This window comes from Lissotriton helveticus, chromosome 4_2, assembly GCF_964261635.1.
Source record: "Lissotriton helveticus chromosome 4_2, aLisHel1.1, whole genome shotgun sequence".
Lineage (NCBI taxonomy): Eukaryota > Metazoa > Chordata > Amphibia > Caudata > Salamandridae > Lissotriton > Lissotriton helveticus.
In genome coordinates this window covers 5,524,551-5,543,507 of record NC_136064.1, presented here as the reverse complement: position 1 = coordinate 5,543,507, position 18,957 = coordinate 5,524,551, and the positions used below count along the sequence as shown (strand labels likewise).

Here is an 18,957-nt window from a genome sequence, read left to right as displayed (position 1 = left end):
GTTAATTTAAGTCATATCACAATCCAAGTAACACCATCAAAATCTTACTTCCATCAATGTTTCTCCCACAACAGTTCAGTTACTCAATAAATAGAATTCGATGTAAATTGATGACAGGTTGCAACTGAATGATATAGTTCCTCACCCACCCTAAAACGAGTTTTAATGATGACGTATAACCAAGCTCCGTCCCAGCAGCACTTAAGCTCATTAAAAAACACCATCTCAAGGACCATATCCAATAAAAGAACCATAGAGATTGGGTACAAGGTGGAGTCTCAGTCAATCGCTCAGACCTATATTCGCCTTTATTGCCACTGATGATCATACCATTGCGGTGTACTCGGAAACCAACAAACCATACCAGATTCAAAACCGCCTAACCCTCGGACTTTAACTTCCAGGCCCAGGGTCTAAGAAGGTGCCAGTGCCTAGTCATTGATTCATTGGTCCACAGTCTTCACTGATGAATCGTTTGAAGAGTTTCCTGTCCTCCGTTCAACTCCTAAGGTTCTGTGGCTCCACCAAAGGTCTGTCTATTTTGATGCGGTCCTATTAAAGATGTCCTGTTTCCCTCCGTTAACTATTGACATTCCATTCGACCTTTCTATAGCGGTTGTACTGGATAAAACTGGTTCGTTTTTTTATCAGTTATGAAGATCTTTCTGGTTGATCCCAGTTAAATACTGGAACTGCATATTGTAACTAATGGTGTCTAATAGTTTCTATTAGCATATGTACTGAATCATTAGAATTTTCCTGTTTTTTTTCGTCATTTGAAGTCCAATATCAACAACCTTTTCTGCAATTGGATCCAGGAAGAAATCTCCTGGTAGGGACTTGCCCTTGTTATTGCTGAAACACCTTTTGCTAAAGAGATCATTGGATATATGTTAAAATATTCCTGTCAAAAAATATGATTTAAAAATGAAGTAATAATAAAAGTGGTTTGAAGATAATGAAATGATTATGGAAGTTAAAGCTTCTACAATAAATAAGATGATAAAACCTAAAATAATAATGATTAAAATAGCATGTTGAATTTTTTTTTTTAAATTGCGGCAGTACTTAAAGCCCCTTGGAATTAATAATGTAATTATAAATCCATCAAATATTCTTGACAAGAAAAGCTGATATGGTAACTTCTATTGTAAGCCGTTTTTCCAGCTTACCTCATTACTTTTTCACTCTGGCACATGTCAATTCAATACAAAGAAAGTTGAATTTATGGTCAGAAATCCTACTTGGAGCACACATGGAAATTTGTGTTTTGCAAAAATTTCAATTCATATGCCTGGCCATCCTTCTGCATCCCCTAAAAGGTCGAAATTTACACAAATCGTAGGAGGAAAAAGACAAAATGCATATTTCTAACTGTCATATCTTTCTTTATAACTCAGCCCATCTATGAGTAAACGTTTGCTCTAAACAGCAATGTGAAGCAGTGCGTTGCCTGTATGAATAAAAAAAAACATAGTAAAACATAATTATAGTAAATTTCATTTTTTTGGGGGAGTTTTCAATGTTTTATGATCCTGTATTGGGAATAAATATTGTGCTGTAGTTAAATGTACTTTTACATGTTATCTGTTAATAAAAACACAATCCTCATGTTGTTTTTTATTAAGGTTCCCAGTTTTTAATATTTTATTATTTATTTTTGTATATCTTTATAATTTGGATATTGACTTGGACCCTTGTTCTGGATACTATTGACTTAGCTTGAACCAGGATTTCCGTGGTAAGGCGCCAGGAAGTGACATACTGATTTTTTCTCTCATAGGCTAGTGAGCGCATCTGATGAAAGCATCCATTGATAACTTGCTGCGGAGGATAACACTCCATTATTTGTCTCGCACTCCTCAGCATCCTCCAACACTGCGATCCGTTGGAGTACTTGCTTTCTAATTACAATAAGGTCCATCTGTTGGGCGCCCATCACCGGGTAACAAACGGCACCCTGGTGACGCCGGGACCACGGTGATGGCCGCAGCAGCATATGCTAGTGTCTGCTATAAAATGAAGCCAAGAACATGTAATGAAGGCAGAGAGAGAGACTCTCTGTCTCACACTACCGCCCAGAGCTATCCGAAGGCTGGATCGTGGCCAAGGCGCTCAACTGAGTAAGCTACTTGCAGTATCGTCCCTTCTCCCAGGAGCCACATTGTGATCTTGGAGGATAAGCTAATGTAGCAGACCAATGTTTAACATTGCCAGGCGGTTTAATGCACTTGTCCGACTACTGGGCGCACTTTCTGGCCATGCCGTGAGCAAGTTGGACTTCCTCCAAACATTCACCCATCCTGTTGACGTGTTAAACTTATGTAAACGCATGACTGAAGTATTGTCAGACATGCATGAGATAAAACTGTCAATTCTAGGTAGCCCAAAATATTTCTTAGTCTACTGTTTCCATTTAACATCTAGTAATAAGTTTGATTTCTTAGTTCAGAGTCTAACTGGTGCGTGCTAGCAAATCACAGACCTAATCAGAGACAATCCTGAGTTACCAGTACCTAAAGGAATCAATTTCTTATTCCAATTTACAGGCATCCAAACTCATTTACTTTGAAGTAATGGTGGGTGGAACGCCCCTGCTATTTACCACCTCTTACGGGATATTGAAATTGTGCGGAAAACACGACTCAAGGTACTATAGGACATGACGTGGTCTCTCGTTTTAGCTAGTTCCTATAATGGACCCTATAATTCCACAAATGCCCAAGGGGAGGTGAAGTTTGGTTGATCATAAACATTCAAAGTGCACCGTGTTGTGGTGCTGAAGTTGAGGGGTCTGGGAGGCAGAGATGAATTCCATGGACAGACCATGCTGTCCGCCCACCCCATGCTGTCCGCCCACCCCGGTTGGGGCTCCAGATGGTAAGGCACAGAGATCTACTTTCCACCACATTGGTGTTCATGCTGGCTGCTGGTTGTGCTTTTCAATGTTTAGTCCCTGTTGGCATCATGTCACTGCAGGCTTCCATATCCCTTTCTGTGGCTGAAGCAGAATCTCTTGCAGCTCTGACCTCAGGCACTTCTGCTCTGCCTGGTGACAGCAATCACACATACGGTGCATGGATGCCTGCAGGCAGCCTCAACGCGCTATCCGCTAAGCCTCATTGCCCCTGGGTAGAGAGCCGGGCAGGCACATTTACATTCCCACAACCCTCATTTCTGCTCCTCTTGAATACAGTAGAAAATACAGGATTTTTTCCAGCACTCAAATTTATGAGCACATTTTGAAAATATATTCTTAAAAAGGAATGTGCAGGCATTTTCCTTTGTAGTTGCCTTGATACAGTGGTCAACATTATTTTCAGTTTTTTGTGGCACTGTAACAGAACAGCCAAAGGTATTTTCATGTTTTATCACTAACCTGATAGGCGGGACTGGTCTTTTCCCATTTCTTAGGGCCACATTGAAAAATAAATTTCATGTCACCTTGCCCTGGTATCTTGATTAAGGAAATGTATGAGCTTGCTCCCTAATTTCATTTGCAGTTCACTTTCACAAAAGATGCAGATTTATACAAAAGAGGAGGTAGGGCTTGGGTTACAGGATGGAAAGTTATTTTCACCGTTTGCCCCTCAGGCAGTAAGAGCATATGATTAAATAAATAGGCCTTGTGAATGGATTAGTGTTTGAATGCTATTATGGTTAACCGCATGCGCGCTAGCGGAATTCTGCTCGAGTGCTGAGATTTTTAAAAACCCATTATTCATGACGAGCTGGGCTCGTCATGAGCGTGCGAGGAGGCTACCTCATGACGAGCCCAGCTCGTCATGAGCGTCGAAGGGGTTAAAGTGGTTGTGGTATTTGTTTTCTGGATCTCTTTTATGCTTTGTGATTCGTCATCAGGCAGCTTTTCAACCACTTCAGTAGTAATGAGGTACGACAGTGCTTAATTTGTAAAATAATAAGTGCTAGGGCCCTCGTCGGGAGCAGGGCCGTCTTAACAGCATTATAGGCCCCGGGCAAATCAGTAAACTGGGCCCTGCCTAGACAAGCACTCACAGGATTAAAAATGTTTAACAGAAAATTTGTGTTAAGTTCTGGTCTGCATGGGTCCGCTATGCTCGTGGGGCCACCGGGCAACTGCCCACCGTGTCATGCGTTAAGACGGCACTGGTCGGGAGACCACTGCAGCTTGCACCACCCAATGCCCCTTTCAGTGTTGCCAATGACAATACCAACACAGCTGCACTGTGACAATTCAGACTTTCCATGCCCTCAAAGCTGTAAGAAAGGCTTGTGCGACAAGTATTAGTCTCATTAAAAGTAATTGACAACTGTTGTGCTCATTTCAAAATTAGACAGACAGTGCCACCATGTGGCAGACTGTCATAAGTGCTGGTGTTGGCAATCAAGTGCTGGTGCCGAGCACCAGAAAATACTGGCTCTAATTAGGCACTAGGGTTAGAGTGGAAAGGGTGGGGCAAGGGTGGTTCTGGGGGTTGGGGGAGTTTACTTCCTTTTCACCCTTCTTCCGCCAATCCTTGTTAAGATGTGGTAACTGGGAGGGGAGTAATGGTGAAAGAGTGATACACAGTTGGGGACATTGAGATGAAGGAAGCAGGCATGGGAAGAGCTGGGATGGGGGATACTATGGATGAGGGCATTGATGGGAAGAGCTAGTGAAGCATGAATTGAAGTATGGTTTGGAGGGCTGGAGTGTCTAGAATGACAGTAAGAAAAAGTGGGGAGCTGGAGGGGGGGATGTAGACATGCACGGGGAGACCTGGAGGGGGCAGAATGGAGGCATGCATGGGGAGACCTGGCGGGGGTGGAATGGAGGCATTCACTGGGAGACCTGGAGGGGGTGGCACGGAGGCATTCACAGGGAGACCTGGAGGGGGTGAAATGGAGGCATACATGGGAAGACCTAGAGGGGGCGGAATGGAAGCATGCATGATGACAGCCGGATGTGAGAGATGGAAGCATGCCTGGGAAAACTTCAGGAAGGGCTTGAAGGTATGAATTGGGAGAGCTCGAGAGGGAAGGAATATATGTAAGCATGGGATTTTTTTAAAAGAGCTGGGTGGTAGTAGAAGTTAGGTTGGGAAGAAAGGGAGTGACAGCAAAAGCAGAGGACTCAACATCTAACTGTCGAGTGAAGACGCAGTGCAAAGGGAGAAGAATGGCAGTAAAAAAGTTATTGTAGTATATTCCTCGTAATGCTTGCATGGGACCCTGAGCTATAGTGATACAAAGATGTTATCCCAATTTCGTTGGCACCATCCATCCAATCGAGGAGAGTTCCTTCCATCGAGAGGAGTGGTGCACTATAGTTCCACCTTTTTGGTGTTCCATGTTTGGCTTTGTTTGAGATTTCTTGCCTTGGTATCTCAGATTGTCTCAGCTGAATCCCACAGACCTTCAAGAGTGAGGCTCTAAAATCAGAGGTGGTCAGTCTAGGCAGACAACAAATTCCCACCATCGATGCCTGGAGGTACCACATCCTCAAAGCTCCTCCTTCCAGACAGGGATGCTTGTCTCAATGACCAGAGGTTGCATCCTGCACTTTCTTGCAGTATTTTCTACAATGGATGGGGGCAGGGGCATTGTTTGTGGTTAGATGTCCTCTTGAGACCTTCTCTTACCTTCTTCCATCTTTGATCTTCTTCCAGGGTTACCTGAAGCAGTGTCGGAAGCGGCGGGACATGTTCAGTGACGAGCAGCTGAAGGTCATATTTGGCAACATTGAAGACATTTACCGGTTCCAGATGGGCTTCGTACGGGACTTGGAGAAGCAGTACAACACCGAGGAGCCCCATCTCAGCGAGATAGGACCATGCTTCCTGGAACATGTATGTAACATACCTGCAGTGGGAACCACTGTCCTTGGTTTCATGATTTGTGTTCTAGATGAGGACAACAGTGTGAGTGACAGCATCCTTCATTCCCTGTATATTTTGTCATGATTTTCCAAGACAACAAACCCATTAAAAACAATCAGACCTAGAAAGCTACTAACTGTAAATTTACAAAAGAGATATTTGTTCCCAAAAGTAATCGAGCCGAATCAATCTGCGCTTTAATGACAATTTAAAACATTTCGGAGAAACAATAGTCAGAACGGTGGAAATATATGAAAATGAAACAAAAGAAGCATACAGAATTAAAATACTGTGTAATAAATATGTTATTCTAAAATTAGGATGAAGAAACAAAGGTATTTGCCCTTGCTCCAGCCAGAGAGACAGCTTAAAAACATTATTAGAAAATATGGAATTATAGAAACAGCTCAAAAAGACTGTAATCATGGAGTATGTTAATAAGATTTTAAAATACTAGAAAGATTAGGCAGTTTTGGTGTTTTTCCTGAAATGTTGACTCAGGGCCGGCTATAGGGCAGTGCGATTGGTGCAGCCGCACTGGATTATGACCTGTTGAGGGGGGCACTGTGATGTAAGGGGGGCGCTGTGTTTAGCAATATCTTATGATAGGAGAGATGAGGGGCACTTTTACAGGTGGTACGGGGAGAATCCGAGGAGGCGGTCATGGGACATAAGGGCGCCAAAAGCGATTGTCGCACCGGGGGCCACCAGCGCCTTGTGTTGACTGGCAGTGTTAGGCGAGGTTTAGGGTGTTGAAATAGGAGGGGTGTATGTGAATGGGCATTCAAATGCAGGGGGCTACCGATGAACCCCAAATGGCCTTTGAATAGCTTTTAATTCATGAAAGAAGGTCTATTGGCCACAGAAGTTGTCAATATTTTTGCATGGTATTGGAAAAGTGAATCATCAAAGTGTCAGAACACTCAGATACCTGAATTCCTTGCCTGAGAAAAGCACCCAATCTGTTTATTCTTTATTTTGGTGTCATGATGGTGCTTCATCGATACTTAGGATCCACTATTTTCACTAACATATGCTTCTTGCCTATTACCTAAAATTGTTATTAAAAATAGACCAACACCTTTAAAGGAGCTGTGTATGAGAAGAACCTCAATAAAGTAATTAATTCAAATGCTAATGAAGCCAATATTATTTCATTAATTACAAATTTGTGTCTTAAAGTATGTAGCAAAAAAAAGAATATTTAAATCAATTTAGCATTAACGAGTGCAATCCAAAGCATTTCGAATATAACTGAAATAGAAAACTACATGTTATTAACACGTTAATTACACCACATGTAGCAGTTAAAATACTGTAATGCATTTCAAATAAAATAATTGCATTTAAATAAATAACAGTAAAAAAGAAATACATAAAAAATGGATGTAGGGTATGCTTGGCAAACATTTTTTAAACTTAGTTTAAATTAAATAGAAAGAAGTCAAATAAATGGTAGTGTGAAATCATTACAAAATAATGAGTACTGTTTAGCACTAGTTTTAGGATTAGGTATAGTGTTAGTGTTATTGTTGAACGCCCATTAGAAATATGGACAATATGGACAATATAAGTGTTACGTATAATGTAAATTTCAGGATTAGGACAAGTGATGATAGCTGAAGAAATGGTACAGGTCAGCGGCAAAGGATTTGAAGCATCAGTCCTTATAATGCATAAAAGTCTGCAATAACTATAGTATAATTTTTTTATTACGGTTGAGTAGTGACATCACTACTAACCTTCAAAAGGTAAATTACATCATTACTCTGCTGTAATAATTGATTACATTTCGGTTGTGTCAGTAATGTGCTTGATTCCAGAGCAAGCAGTGTGGAAGGCAGGCAAACCGAGTTAAGTTACAATGGCTATTAAAGGGTGACTCGGCTAACTAGATTTACTACTCTTTGTTCTTATGTAGTATTCCCTGGAGATTCAGTCATTAGCTCAGAAGGCGACACTGATAGTGTTGTGTTTACTTATTGCACAGCTGGAGTTTATTGGTAGAAAGAAGGAATCTAGCTGGTCGTCATGGAACTCATTGTGGCCTGCAATAACCTTGTAATGCATGGCAGAAGGTAGTTTGCGTAAAGTACCTTCTGTGATGTAAATTACAGGCGGTCTAAGTTATGGTAGGTTAAAGTTACTGTGTAGAAGTCAAGGTCTCAGAGTTTTCGTCTAGTTGGGACCTTTTCCACTTAGATCAAACAGTTCAGACAATTTTGGTAACACAAATCTTTCCAACGCGATTCTGTGCAAGGACAATTGTTGAGAAAGAAGCATAGAAACGTGATGGCCAGGAATTGTGAGTCTCCTACAAATTGCACCGGGTTGCGCAACATCCACCTGGAGTTCTAGTCTGTGAGCCTAAGGTCCCTTTAAGAGATGGTGCATGACCTATCTGGCTTCACTGATTGGAGCATCTGAAGAAGGGCCCCTCAGAGATGAGGTCACCAGGTTTGACGTTGATTCAGAGTGAAGCATGGCCGACTGTATTGTCCACCCCGCATTGATGGATTCACATTCCGCAATGCTGAGTCACGGCCACTTGGATGATATGTTGGCAGCAGGACTGGCCTTCTCTCCCTCTTATGCCAACATCCAGTATCAGTGGGGATGCACAGGGGCAAAGTCAGCCCTAGCTGTGACCCTGAGGAGCAAGATCTGTTCTCCACTGTTTCAAGTTTTCAGAGTGTCCTTCCAGTGGAGCCGACACTTGAAGACCCCAAAGAGGTGAGTGAACTGGAATAAGTGCATACATTGGGGGCCTGCTGTAATGGCCCCCAGGGCTTTAAGTGGGGGGGTCCCTCGTGGTCTCAGACCCAGTAGGAAATAAAACCAGATTTTGGAAGGGGTCCCGAGATCGCATTATGTTCATGTCCTTAACTTTACTGGGAAAACCACTGATCGACTACCCAAAAATGACAGTAAAAAGTAAAACTGTTGAGATAATCAACGTCAGCGATGTATCTCCTGTTTACATTTCACAGGTTTTACTTAATCTTGCATTCCCTAAGAGTGTTTGCTTTTTTCCATGATGTGTTTATGTGAGTGTTTTTGTCAGAATATTATTCTTGTGTAGTGCTTAGTGTAAACTGCGCTGCCTCTTTGTACCTGTGTGAGCTGAGGTTGTAACAACCCAAAATTCGGAGCTCTGGAATTGAGGCCGGAGATGGTACAAGGTTCTTACAGCACCTGTTAGAGCGTCATAAGGTGTCATAATGCATGCTCATCCAATCGTTGGCCTCTCAACAGAGCGATGGTCATGTGCGTCAATTGAAATTATGATTCTATAGGAAAGTATATGAAGGAAGAACACAGCAGTCGAAATATTGACAGAGCAAAAGTAAAAGAAAATGCAGTGCTTACAGCTGAGTGGGTACGTTCTGTGGGTAGGGGGGATGGTGAAGCGAAGGTGACGCTAATACATTCAGGAGTGAGTGAAAAGAGGGTGTGAAAGATGAAAGATATGAGGTGCGAGGCATGCAGATGGGGGAGATGTGGGGAGAAAAGGGCATAAGAGTCTAGCACAGAGACTGCAGAGGAAAGTGGTGAGACATGAGAACAGGAGTGGAATGTATGACGTTACAACGCATACATTTACAACGCATGCCTTTTCAACACAGTTTTTACATCTTAACATCACTTGCAATGCATTCCATTACATCGCATGACACTACATCGCATTTTTAGAAACTACCTTTGCAACGCATTCCATTACATTGCATTATACCTTTTCAACGCATACCATTATATTGCATTTCAGGTAAGTATTGGATAGTATAGGGGTAAACATTACTATTCTAACTCCAGGGGGTGCAACAGTAGGGTAAGTGTTGGATAGAGTAGGGGTAAAAATTACTATTCTAACTCCAGGGGGTGCAACAGTAGGGTAAGTGTTGGATAGTGTAGGGGTTAAAAATTACTATTCTAACTCCAGGGGGTGCAACAGTAGGGTAAGTGTTGGATAGTGTGGGGGTACTATGCATTGTAATGGTATGCGTTGTAATGGTAGGCATTGTAGTGACATGCGATGTAGTGTCATGTGTTTTAATGGTATGTGTTGCAATGCCTGCTTTGTAGTGACATGCGTTGTAAAGGATGTTGCGATGTAATGACTGTGTTGTAAGTGTAGTGCGATGTAATGGTTGTGTTGTAAAGGTTGTTACCCCAGGAGTGATCAAGACATTCCAGAGAGCACTACCCCGTCCATAGACCGTAGCAATGTTTAATTGACAGTTTCATAATTTCAGAATTTAAACATTTTGTATTCTAATGGTTCATAGTAACACCATTGTTGTCACCCATTTATCTGATACTGCTAACAACACTGGCAAAGCCAAATAGCTTTGGTACATTGTGGGTTGCATGGACGTTACTCCGTGATATATGTGGATACTCTCAGCTCACAGGGATGCAGGGAAATACAGGCCCGGTTGTATGATATAGGAAGCACAGGAAGTTAGTTCACTTTTTTAGCCACTGCTTTATCATACGGACAACTGATTCCTAGATACGCTTCTTAGGCCACGTTCCTTTATGAGAGCCCCCCAGTTTTTTCGACCCACTTAAAGCCCTGAATGGCCTTCATTACATTATGCATGTGTGGTTGTTGCCACGGCTACTGCAGGATAGTACCGTCTGCCCACTACACATGCTCATGAGGACTGAACTTTGCCAAGTGCTGGCGGACATTTCCACCCATTGGAGGGCACCTCTTTCCACTGCCGGGCTGGAGGGTGAACAGTGAAGAAGGGCCTGCCCCATGCTAAGTTCTCTGACCATTTTCCTCCACCTGCCTCGCACGCCATAATTTTATTAGGAGGCCAGCGGTAGAAAAGTGTACATCATCCATATACAGAGAAACATTTCACTGGCCTTCCTTTGGGCAGTGTGAACAAAGTGCATATCCGCTGGGCCGGACTGTCCATAGCGGGCACCGGGCAATCCCCCGGTGCGCCGCACGGGTGGGGGATGGTTTTGGGCCCCTCGGGCCGTTTTTGTTATAGGGCTGTTTTTGCAGCATAGCTGCAAAATCGGAGCTGTAACAAAATCCGGCAAACACCGGCTCCGGCAAAGAGCTCGGCGGCACCTCCAAACCCCATAGTGGGGAGGGGGCGAGCACTTTGTCACGGCCGGTTGTGGTTCCAAGTGCATATCCGGCCTCCTCAGACCTGCTGCTGTGCTCAGGGCAGCCCTCTCCACCAATTATATAGTGGCGGCTTCTATTTAACGGGGGTGGCGGACATGAAAAAATGTTTTAAAAAATCACGTACCTGCAGGCCGGCCGCACTCACTCGCTCCTCTTCAGTAGACTCAAGGAGCAGGAAGCATATAGGCTCCCAGACTCCCCTAGCAAATCACAACCCTTTTGTCACCAGCATGAGAGCAGCGTCGTGATTGGTATGAGCGGCCTTGTTCGGCGCTCAGACAGGGACTGGGAGCCTGTGCCTGTTCTCCACCCAGGGTGTGCAATACAGGCAGATGGAGAACATGCTAAGTGTGCATGAGTGTTTGGGCGGCCCAAGACGGCTGGCTAAACCGCCATACTCTGTTAAGAGGGTGTTTGCCACTACTCTCCCAGAGCCTGTGACAGCCAAGCCCCGCCCTGCACCTAAAATGTAAACCAGCTGAGCCAGGACAGAAAAATAAAATGATAACATTGCATTAATTACATTTTCCTTTTTGTTCTGCCGACAGAGTAGTGAGGCGACGGTCCTCCGCCTTAGTGGAGCCGCCACTAGAAATGCAATACCGGAGAGCCCTTTTCTGGGAAGAGGGCAGGCGCCACACTGCCCTCTAGGGAGTGGTGCTACTTACACTTGTGCATACGTGACATAGCCCTATTCATCTTAACCTCTTGGGCGCTCATGAAGAGGTCAGCCCGTCATGAGCCACGGCGCTCCGGTGCTCATGACGACCTGAGCTCGTCATGACCGCGCCCGTTACATGGAACGCTCGCACGCTGGGCTGATTCCCCTGCTGTGCTGAACATTCCATTGGAACGGGTGCGGTCATGACGAGCTCAGCTCGTCATGCGCACCGGAGCGCCGTGGCTCATGACGAGCTGACCTCGTCATGAGCATGGGGCCGCTGTACACGCCCACCCCCTGCCCCCCCTGCCCCACCCCCAGCACAGTGGGGGAATCCCGCCAGCGGCGAAGGGGTTAACAGGTATGGAATCATCTAGAGAGTTAATTATTGTATGCAGAGGGCCGTATATTCCACCGTGTTAAATCTGCAACACCAGTCTCTACCCACTCTCGCGCCGTGTGACGCCCACTCGGGCTCACAGAGGAGTTTGGGTCGCCAGAGGTGTACCCGAAAGGTCTGCTGTGGGCGCCGAGGCTGCTGACTACACAAAGCCCAGGCAGGACCGGCCCTGCCTCTCAGGGATGCGGGGATGCGAGGGAAGCTGCCTTCCTTCACCCCCGGGGACGGCACGAGAGCCGCAACCTTTAATGGGCGCGCGCCCGCTCATTTTTCATTTAAATGAGACAAGCTGCACATGTTTAAAGAGGAGAGGCCAGGGAAGGAATGACCAGTTCAGAGTTTTAAATCATTTTTCTCGCCGCCTGACAGCAGTGTGCTCGCCTTTGCTGCTTCTGCCCCGAAGCGCGAGTCTGCGGCTTCTCGTATCTTAAAGCAGCAGTGAAAAAACTCAACTTTAAACGTGAATTACGGGCGCACTGTTTGCGTGCTATAAAAGTGCTAAATAACTGTAACATTTTGCAGATTTTTCAGTTATACTTTTATGCTGTTGCGTACCAATTATAACCCACATCGCAGCTTAAAATATATATGTAATCAGATTATCATGCTGCACATAAATCTGGGTCATCTGTAGGTCTGGACGAAAGCTAAATTACGACAGCGAAAATCGCGTAATTTCGTGATACACTTGACACGCGAAATTCCTGAAATGACGCCACTTTGCTCAATTGTGTCAATCACAGTAAAATTTTACAGCGAATGGTGCAATTTGTGGTAATTCGTGGCGAACATTTACCGCCACACAGGAACAACCGAATAGGAGTAGCTGTTGTTTGTGGTGGTCAAGTTTAAATGCACCCTCGAGGATGCAATTATGCAGAAATGTAGCACAAAATTACGGATTTGCATTTCATATAATTACTTATTCGTGATTTTTGCCCCTAATTTTGTATAATTGCGCGAAAGCAAGTTACTTGAAATTTTAAACACCCCAACCATTCGTCTTTTGCCTTCATCGCCATTCGCACCAGATCTTGAAAGATATTACTACCACAATGTGGTATGTCAACAAGCAGGGTAAGCAGAGCCTCCGTCTCCTAGTCAAGATGCTCTGGTACACGGAATTTGGTTGGTGGTGAATCATCTGGTGGGCTGACTGAACACAAGAGTCGGCAACTTGAGTTGGCATCATTTTGTTGCCATGAGTGTCGTCTCCACCCATAAATTGTGAAGAATATATTCGATAATGAGGAATGCCCCACGTTGATCTCTATGTCCTTCATCCCAATTCTCATTGCCCGAGGTTGTGTCCGCTCCAGAATTCAGTGCATCGTTTGGTTGTAATGGAACTTGCCTCTTCACTTTGCGGTTACTCCCATACCCTTAATTCCTCAGGTTCTGAGGAAAATCGGTTCTGTCCCCTAGGGTGAGTAGGGCCCCTCTCAGCTTTATTTGATCCATCTGAGGAAGATTTGCCAAGACTGAACCCAAGTAATCTTAGGGGCCGGCTTAGCCGAGAACAATGTGGTAAGCAGTGCCGAGCACAGTCTTTCTCTCAGGGTGGATCTCCTCTCCCAGTCCAACAGGCATGTCCTCAATCCGCATTTCCTGTGTCTACTGCATATGTGCAGATTGGGCAAGAACACTAGACTGCCTCCCAGCTGCCTGCTGACGTGGTGGATGTGATCTTATCTGCTCATGGTTCCTCCACCAAATCTGCTTACTCAAGGAGGCTTATCACTGAATGACTACCAGATTGATCCTTGAATGCATGGCTGACTGACATTAACAAATGTATTTGCACATTCTTTGGCCCAGGAAGGCTGTGCCGTGTACACATTGCAGGGGTATCTCGCGGCCTTGTTACCTTTCCCGTATCAAGCGTCCTTTTTCAAGTCTCCATTGTTTTATGTTTCTGAAAGGTCTAACTAATATGTTTCTTCCCACTTCTTTTGTGATGCTGCATGGGATTTAAATTTGGCTTTTACTTTTTTGATTGAAGCTCCATTTGAGCCCTTTCATAGTTGTTCCCTAAGAATTTTAACCTCCAAGAATGTTTTTCTAGGTGCCATTACTTCATCCAGGTATATTTTTTATCTTTCTTGTCCTGACAAGTTGGTCCTCAGAACCAGAGCTCCTTTCCTCTCGAAGGTGGTGACCCCATTCCATCTGGGTCAATTGATCAATCTTCTTTCTCTACTTCACCCCACAAAGAAGAAGGAGGACGAGGCTGCACATGCTGGGTCTAGCGAGCGGTGAGCTTTTATATTAACCGCACAAAGGATTTCCATGAGGATGACCAGCTCTTCATAGAGCTGGTCTTCATATGTGGGCAGTAGAAAAGGAAACGCATTGAAGAAAAAGACCTCAAAAAGCCCCCCGGAGGGCAGTCGAGCTCACTCCATGGACCAAGCCTTTAATATCTCCCTTGACTAGGGGGATCCTAGTTGGTGACCCCTGCAGAGTGGCCAATTGCTCATCCCTGCACAACTGTGCCTAGGTCTGTATTGCATGAGAATCTGCAGCTAGAAATGTCTATCAGAAGAGGGGCCATGCCGAAGAGTGTCCTGATAGAAGAGAGTGGCATAGCTCATTAGTGTCCCTACAGAGGAGAGTGGCATAGCTCTATAGTGTCCTGACAGATGAGAGGGGCATAGCTCATTAGGGTCCCTACAGAGGAGAGTGGCATAGCTCTATAGTGTCCTGACAGATGAGAGGGGCATAGCTCATTAGGGTCCCTACAGAGGAGAGTGGCATAGCTCTATAGTGTCCTGACAGATGAGAGGGGCATAGCTCATTAGGGTCCCTACAGAGGAGAGTGGCATAGCTCTATAGTGTCCTGACAGATGAGAGGGGCATAGCTCAGGAGTGCCCTGACAGAGGAGAGGGGCATAGCTCAAGAGTTTCCTGACTGACTGAGAGGGGCATAGCTCAAGAGTGTCTTAGCAGACTAGGAAGGGCATAGCTCAAGAATGTTCTGACAGAGGAGAGGGGTATAGCTCAAGAGTGCCCTGACAGAGGAGAAGGGCATAGCTCAAGAGTGCCCTGAAAGACTGAGAAGGGCATAGCTCAAAAGTGTCATGACGGACTGAGAGGAGCAAAGCTCAAGAGTGTCCTGAGAGGAGGAAAGGGGCATAGCTCAAGAGAAACCTGACAAAAGGGGAGGGGCATAGCTCACGAGTTTCCTGACAGAGGAGAGGGTCATAGCTCAAGAGTGTCCTGAGAGGAGGAAAGGGGCATAGCTCAAGAGAAACCTGACAGAAGGAGAGGGGCATAGCTCACGAGTTTCCTGACAGAGGAGAGGGGCATAGCTCAAGATAGTCCTGACCGACTGAGAGTGGCATAGCTCAAAAGTGTCCTGGCAAAGGAGAGGGGCATAGCTCAAGAGTGTCCTGACCGAATTAGAGGGGCATAGCTCAAGAGTGTCCTGACAGAAGGGGAGGGGCATAGCTCACGAGTTTCCTGACAGTGGAGAGGGGCATAGCTCCAGAGCGTCCTGACCGACTGAGAGGGGCATAGCTCAAGAGTGGCCTGACCGACTGAGAGGGGCATAGCTCACAAGTTTCCTGACAGAGGAGAGGGGCATAGCTGAAGAGTGGCCTGGCAGACTGAGAGGGGCATAGCTCAAGAGTGCTCTGACAGAGGAGAGGGTCATAGCTCATTAGTGTCCTTACAGTGGAGAGTCGCAATAGCTCAAGAGTGTCCTGACAGAATGAGAGGAGCATAGCTCAAGAGTATACTGACAGAGAAGAGGGGCATAGCTCAAGAGTAACCCGACTGAAGGGGAGGGGCATAGCTCACAAGTTTCCTGACAGAGGAGAGGGGCATAGCTCAAAAGTGTCCTGACAGAAGGAGAGGGCATAGCTCAAGAGTGTCCTCACAGGTGGAGAGGGGCATAGCTCAAGAGTGTCCTGGCAGACCAAGGGGGGCATAGCTCAAGACTGTCCTGAGAGGAGGAAAGGGGCATAGCTAAAGAGCAACCTGACAGAATGGGAGGGGCATAGCTCAAGAGCTCAAGAGTGTCCTGGCAGACTGAGAGGGTCATAGCTTAAGATTGCTCTGACAGAGGAGAGGGGCATAGCTTATTAGTGTCTTTACAGAGGAGAGGGGCATAGCTCAAGAGTGTCCTGAGAGGTGGAAAGGAACATAGCTCAAGAGTAACCGGACAGAAGGGGAGGGGCATAGCTCAAAAGTTTCTTGACAAAGGAGAGGCGCTTAGCTGAAGAGTGTCCTGACCGACTGAGAGGGGCGTAGCTCAAGAATAACCTTACAGAAGGGGAGGGGCATAGCTCAAGAGTGCCCTGACAGAGGAGAGGGGCATAGCTCAGGAGTCTCCGCACAGACTGAGAAAGGGCATAGCACAAGAGTGTCCTGACAGAAGGAGAGTTGCATAGCTCTTGAGTGTCCTGACAGAGGAGTGGGGACTCCCTTGCCAATCCACACCTCTGCTGTTGTCTCTGGTGACGGGTTAGGTAGGCCACCCCTGCCGCTGTCCCTGTTGACGGGTAAGGTGCGCCACCCCTGCTGCTGTCTCTGGTGACAGGTTGGGTGTGCCACCCCTGCAGCCGTCCCCCGTTTTTTTTCCTCCAAAATTTCCCACTTGTAAAATATTGGCGGGTATGCTTAACTCCAACCTGGGGTTATCAGCCCACTTTGCCTGCTGCGTTTGTTTTGCCCAATATAAAAAAAACAACTAGAGCCGTGTTTCCCAAACTGTGGCCACGACCCGCTGGAGGGTCGTGAAATCCAAGTAATAAATAAAGATGCCTTTGTATTCTGTATTTATCTTGTCACATTGACTGCGCCTCGGGGGCAGAGGTCCAATGTCAAGTTATTAACTGTACACATTCAGCCCTTTGGAGAACACAAAGAAGCACATTTATTGGAATTCTAAAATGAGATTTGAAACAGATTTTAATAGGATTAAAACAAATCAGGACACTTTAGTTGGTGATGCACAAATTATAAATATTCACCAAAACCGCATTTCCACACACCAACATTTGTTAGCAATAATATGGTCTTATCAGTAAAACGGTGTCTGTGTGGGTTTAGTGACCACTTCCATGGAAAATGACCTGTAAATGTAAATGTATTGCAACTTATATAGCGCACGTATCACCCGAAGGCATCAAGGCGCTTGCCTTGGGAACCCGTCCAGGCTTTTCCCTGTGAGATAACCCCTACTGGGTGTCCCCAGGGTGAAAGCCAGGCATCCCGCAGCAGGTGGGCCGCCGTAATGGAGATTAAGCAACTATTGCCTAGAGTTGCAGCGTGTGACCCCATGATTAGAATAGACACTGAGGCGAGAATTATCGAGTCCGTGGACATTTTTGGGCTCAGGACCCTGCCGCGTCGCGTATTGAACCCTGGTCCCGGGCCAGACCTCTGCATCAGGGTCTGCCGTGCACACTCCTCCACTCCTGTCTGTAAATGTGCGTGACATTACATTATTTCTAAAAACTGGGTCATAGTTCTACAAAGGTTGGGAACCACTGAACTAGACTATGAATTCCAGACTACATTGGATAATGAAAGTGGATCATTCATTCACAGCATACCTCTGGCAGATTTACAACCATTACAGTGAGTAATAAATGCAGCTGTTATTTACATCAGGTAGAAACTGCAAAATATGCGACGTGGGCCATTCATTAGCATTTATTGTTGCAGAGCTCTGTGGCAGCACACTTCCCAGTAGAATCGTGAGTATTCTGTGCAGCAATTTGTACGGTTACAGTGCTGTGCAGAATGGGGAATGAATGCCTCTCTCCTATTAGGAGTAATACCAATGAGAATTGAAGAGATGGTCTTACTGCCACCTGCTGGCGATTTGTGGTATTGCCTGAAAAAAAAAACCTTTCTGCTCAATTTCGAAATGTGTGAAATAGGGAAAGGGAATGGATGGCTATTAATAGGCTCGAACGTGCACATTCATGCCTGCAGTAGCACAAACGACTTTTATCACTCACTGGAGTTCACGCATGCCATGCACATGACTTTTTATTAGAGCCTAGATGACTGGGGACACTTGAGAATGAAGTGCTGTATAGATCACTCTTCATTGATTGGAATTGTTTATGTTTTTCTTTTCTATAGCATGTCTCCCCTGTCCATTGAGATCTTTGACAATATTCTGAAGATTCTAAGGTTGTAGCCTGAAAATTAAACCTGTTAGGGACAACAGCCTAGCTTGGGGTATGTGAAGAATAAGGAAGCAAAGTACTTCTCCTTGAAGACAGGGCGTTACCCAAGCCCCTGTGGTGCAGAGAGAGGGCCCCCAAACCTTAACTGAAATGTTGCTGTTCGACAAAGCTCAGCTCCTCTGGTCCCCCGACTTGTGGCATCGGAGCTTGGAGTTGCCCCCTCCCCAAGGCAAGCCACACAAAGTCTGGGTGTTACATTAGACCCGTCGCTGTCCATGAAGAGTCCTATAGCTGCAATCCACAGCGCTTGCTTTGTGACTATGCGGCTACTGTGGAACATCTTTCCTTGGCTAACATAATCTGCAAGGAAATATCTGGTTCCGGTACTGGTCACAAGCCGCCTTGACTACAGCAATGCTTTGTTTATGGCAGCCAGTGACACCCTACTGCCCAAACTCCAGGTGGTGCAAAACACAGCCGCCCGGCTAGTCTGTAATCTCCTGGCAGGCTCCAGAAAGCGCTCTGTCTTCCAGATATGCTACGTCGCAGCAAAGACCTGGAACGAGCTTCCAGTCAACATCAGACTCTCTCCTACTCTGCACACTGTCAGCAAGAGCCTCAAGACCTGGTTCTTCAACTGATCGGGACCTGCAGCCCCTCCCACCCCCCCCAAGCGCCTTGAGACCCTCACGGGTGAGTAGCGCGCTTTATAAAACCCAGTTTGATACCTAAACGACAAACTGCATTACTACTGTCCC

General features: G+C 45.6%; 1 protein-coding gene across 1 annotated transcript in view; it reads left to right on the top strand.

The window, feature by feature from the left end:
* Positions 1-18,957, top strand: part of ARHGEF9 (Cdc42 guanine nucleotide exchange factor 9) — a 231,909-nt gene that overhangs the window by 65,847 nt on the left and 147,105 nt on the right. The window contains exon 3 of the mRNA XM_078640104.1: positions 5,631-5,810. Within this exon, the coding sequence (XP_078496230.1) occupies positions 5,631-5,810 (180 nt within the window). The remainder of the gene's footprint in view (positions 1-5,630; positions 5,811-18,957) is intronic.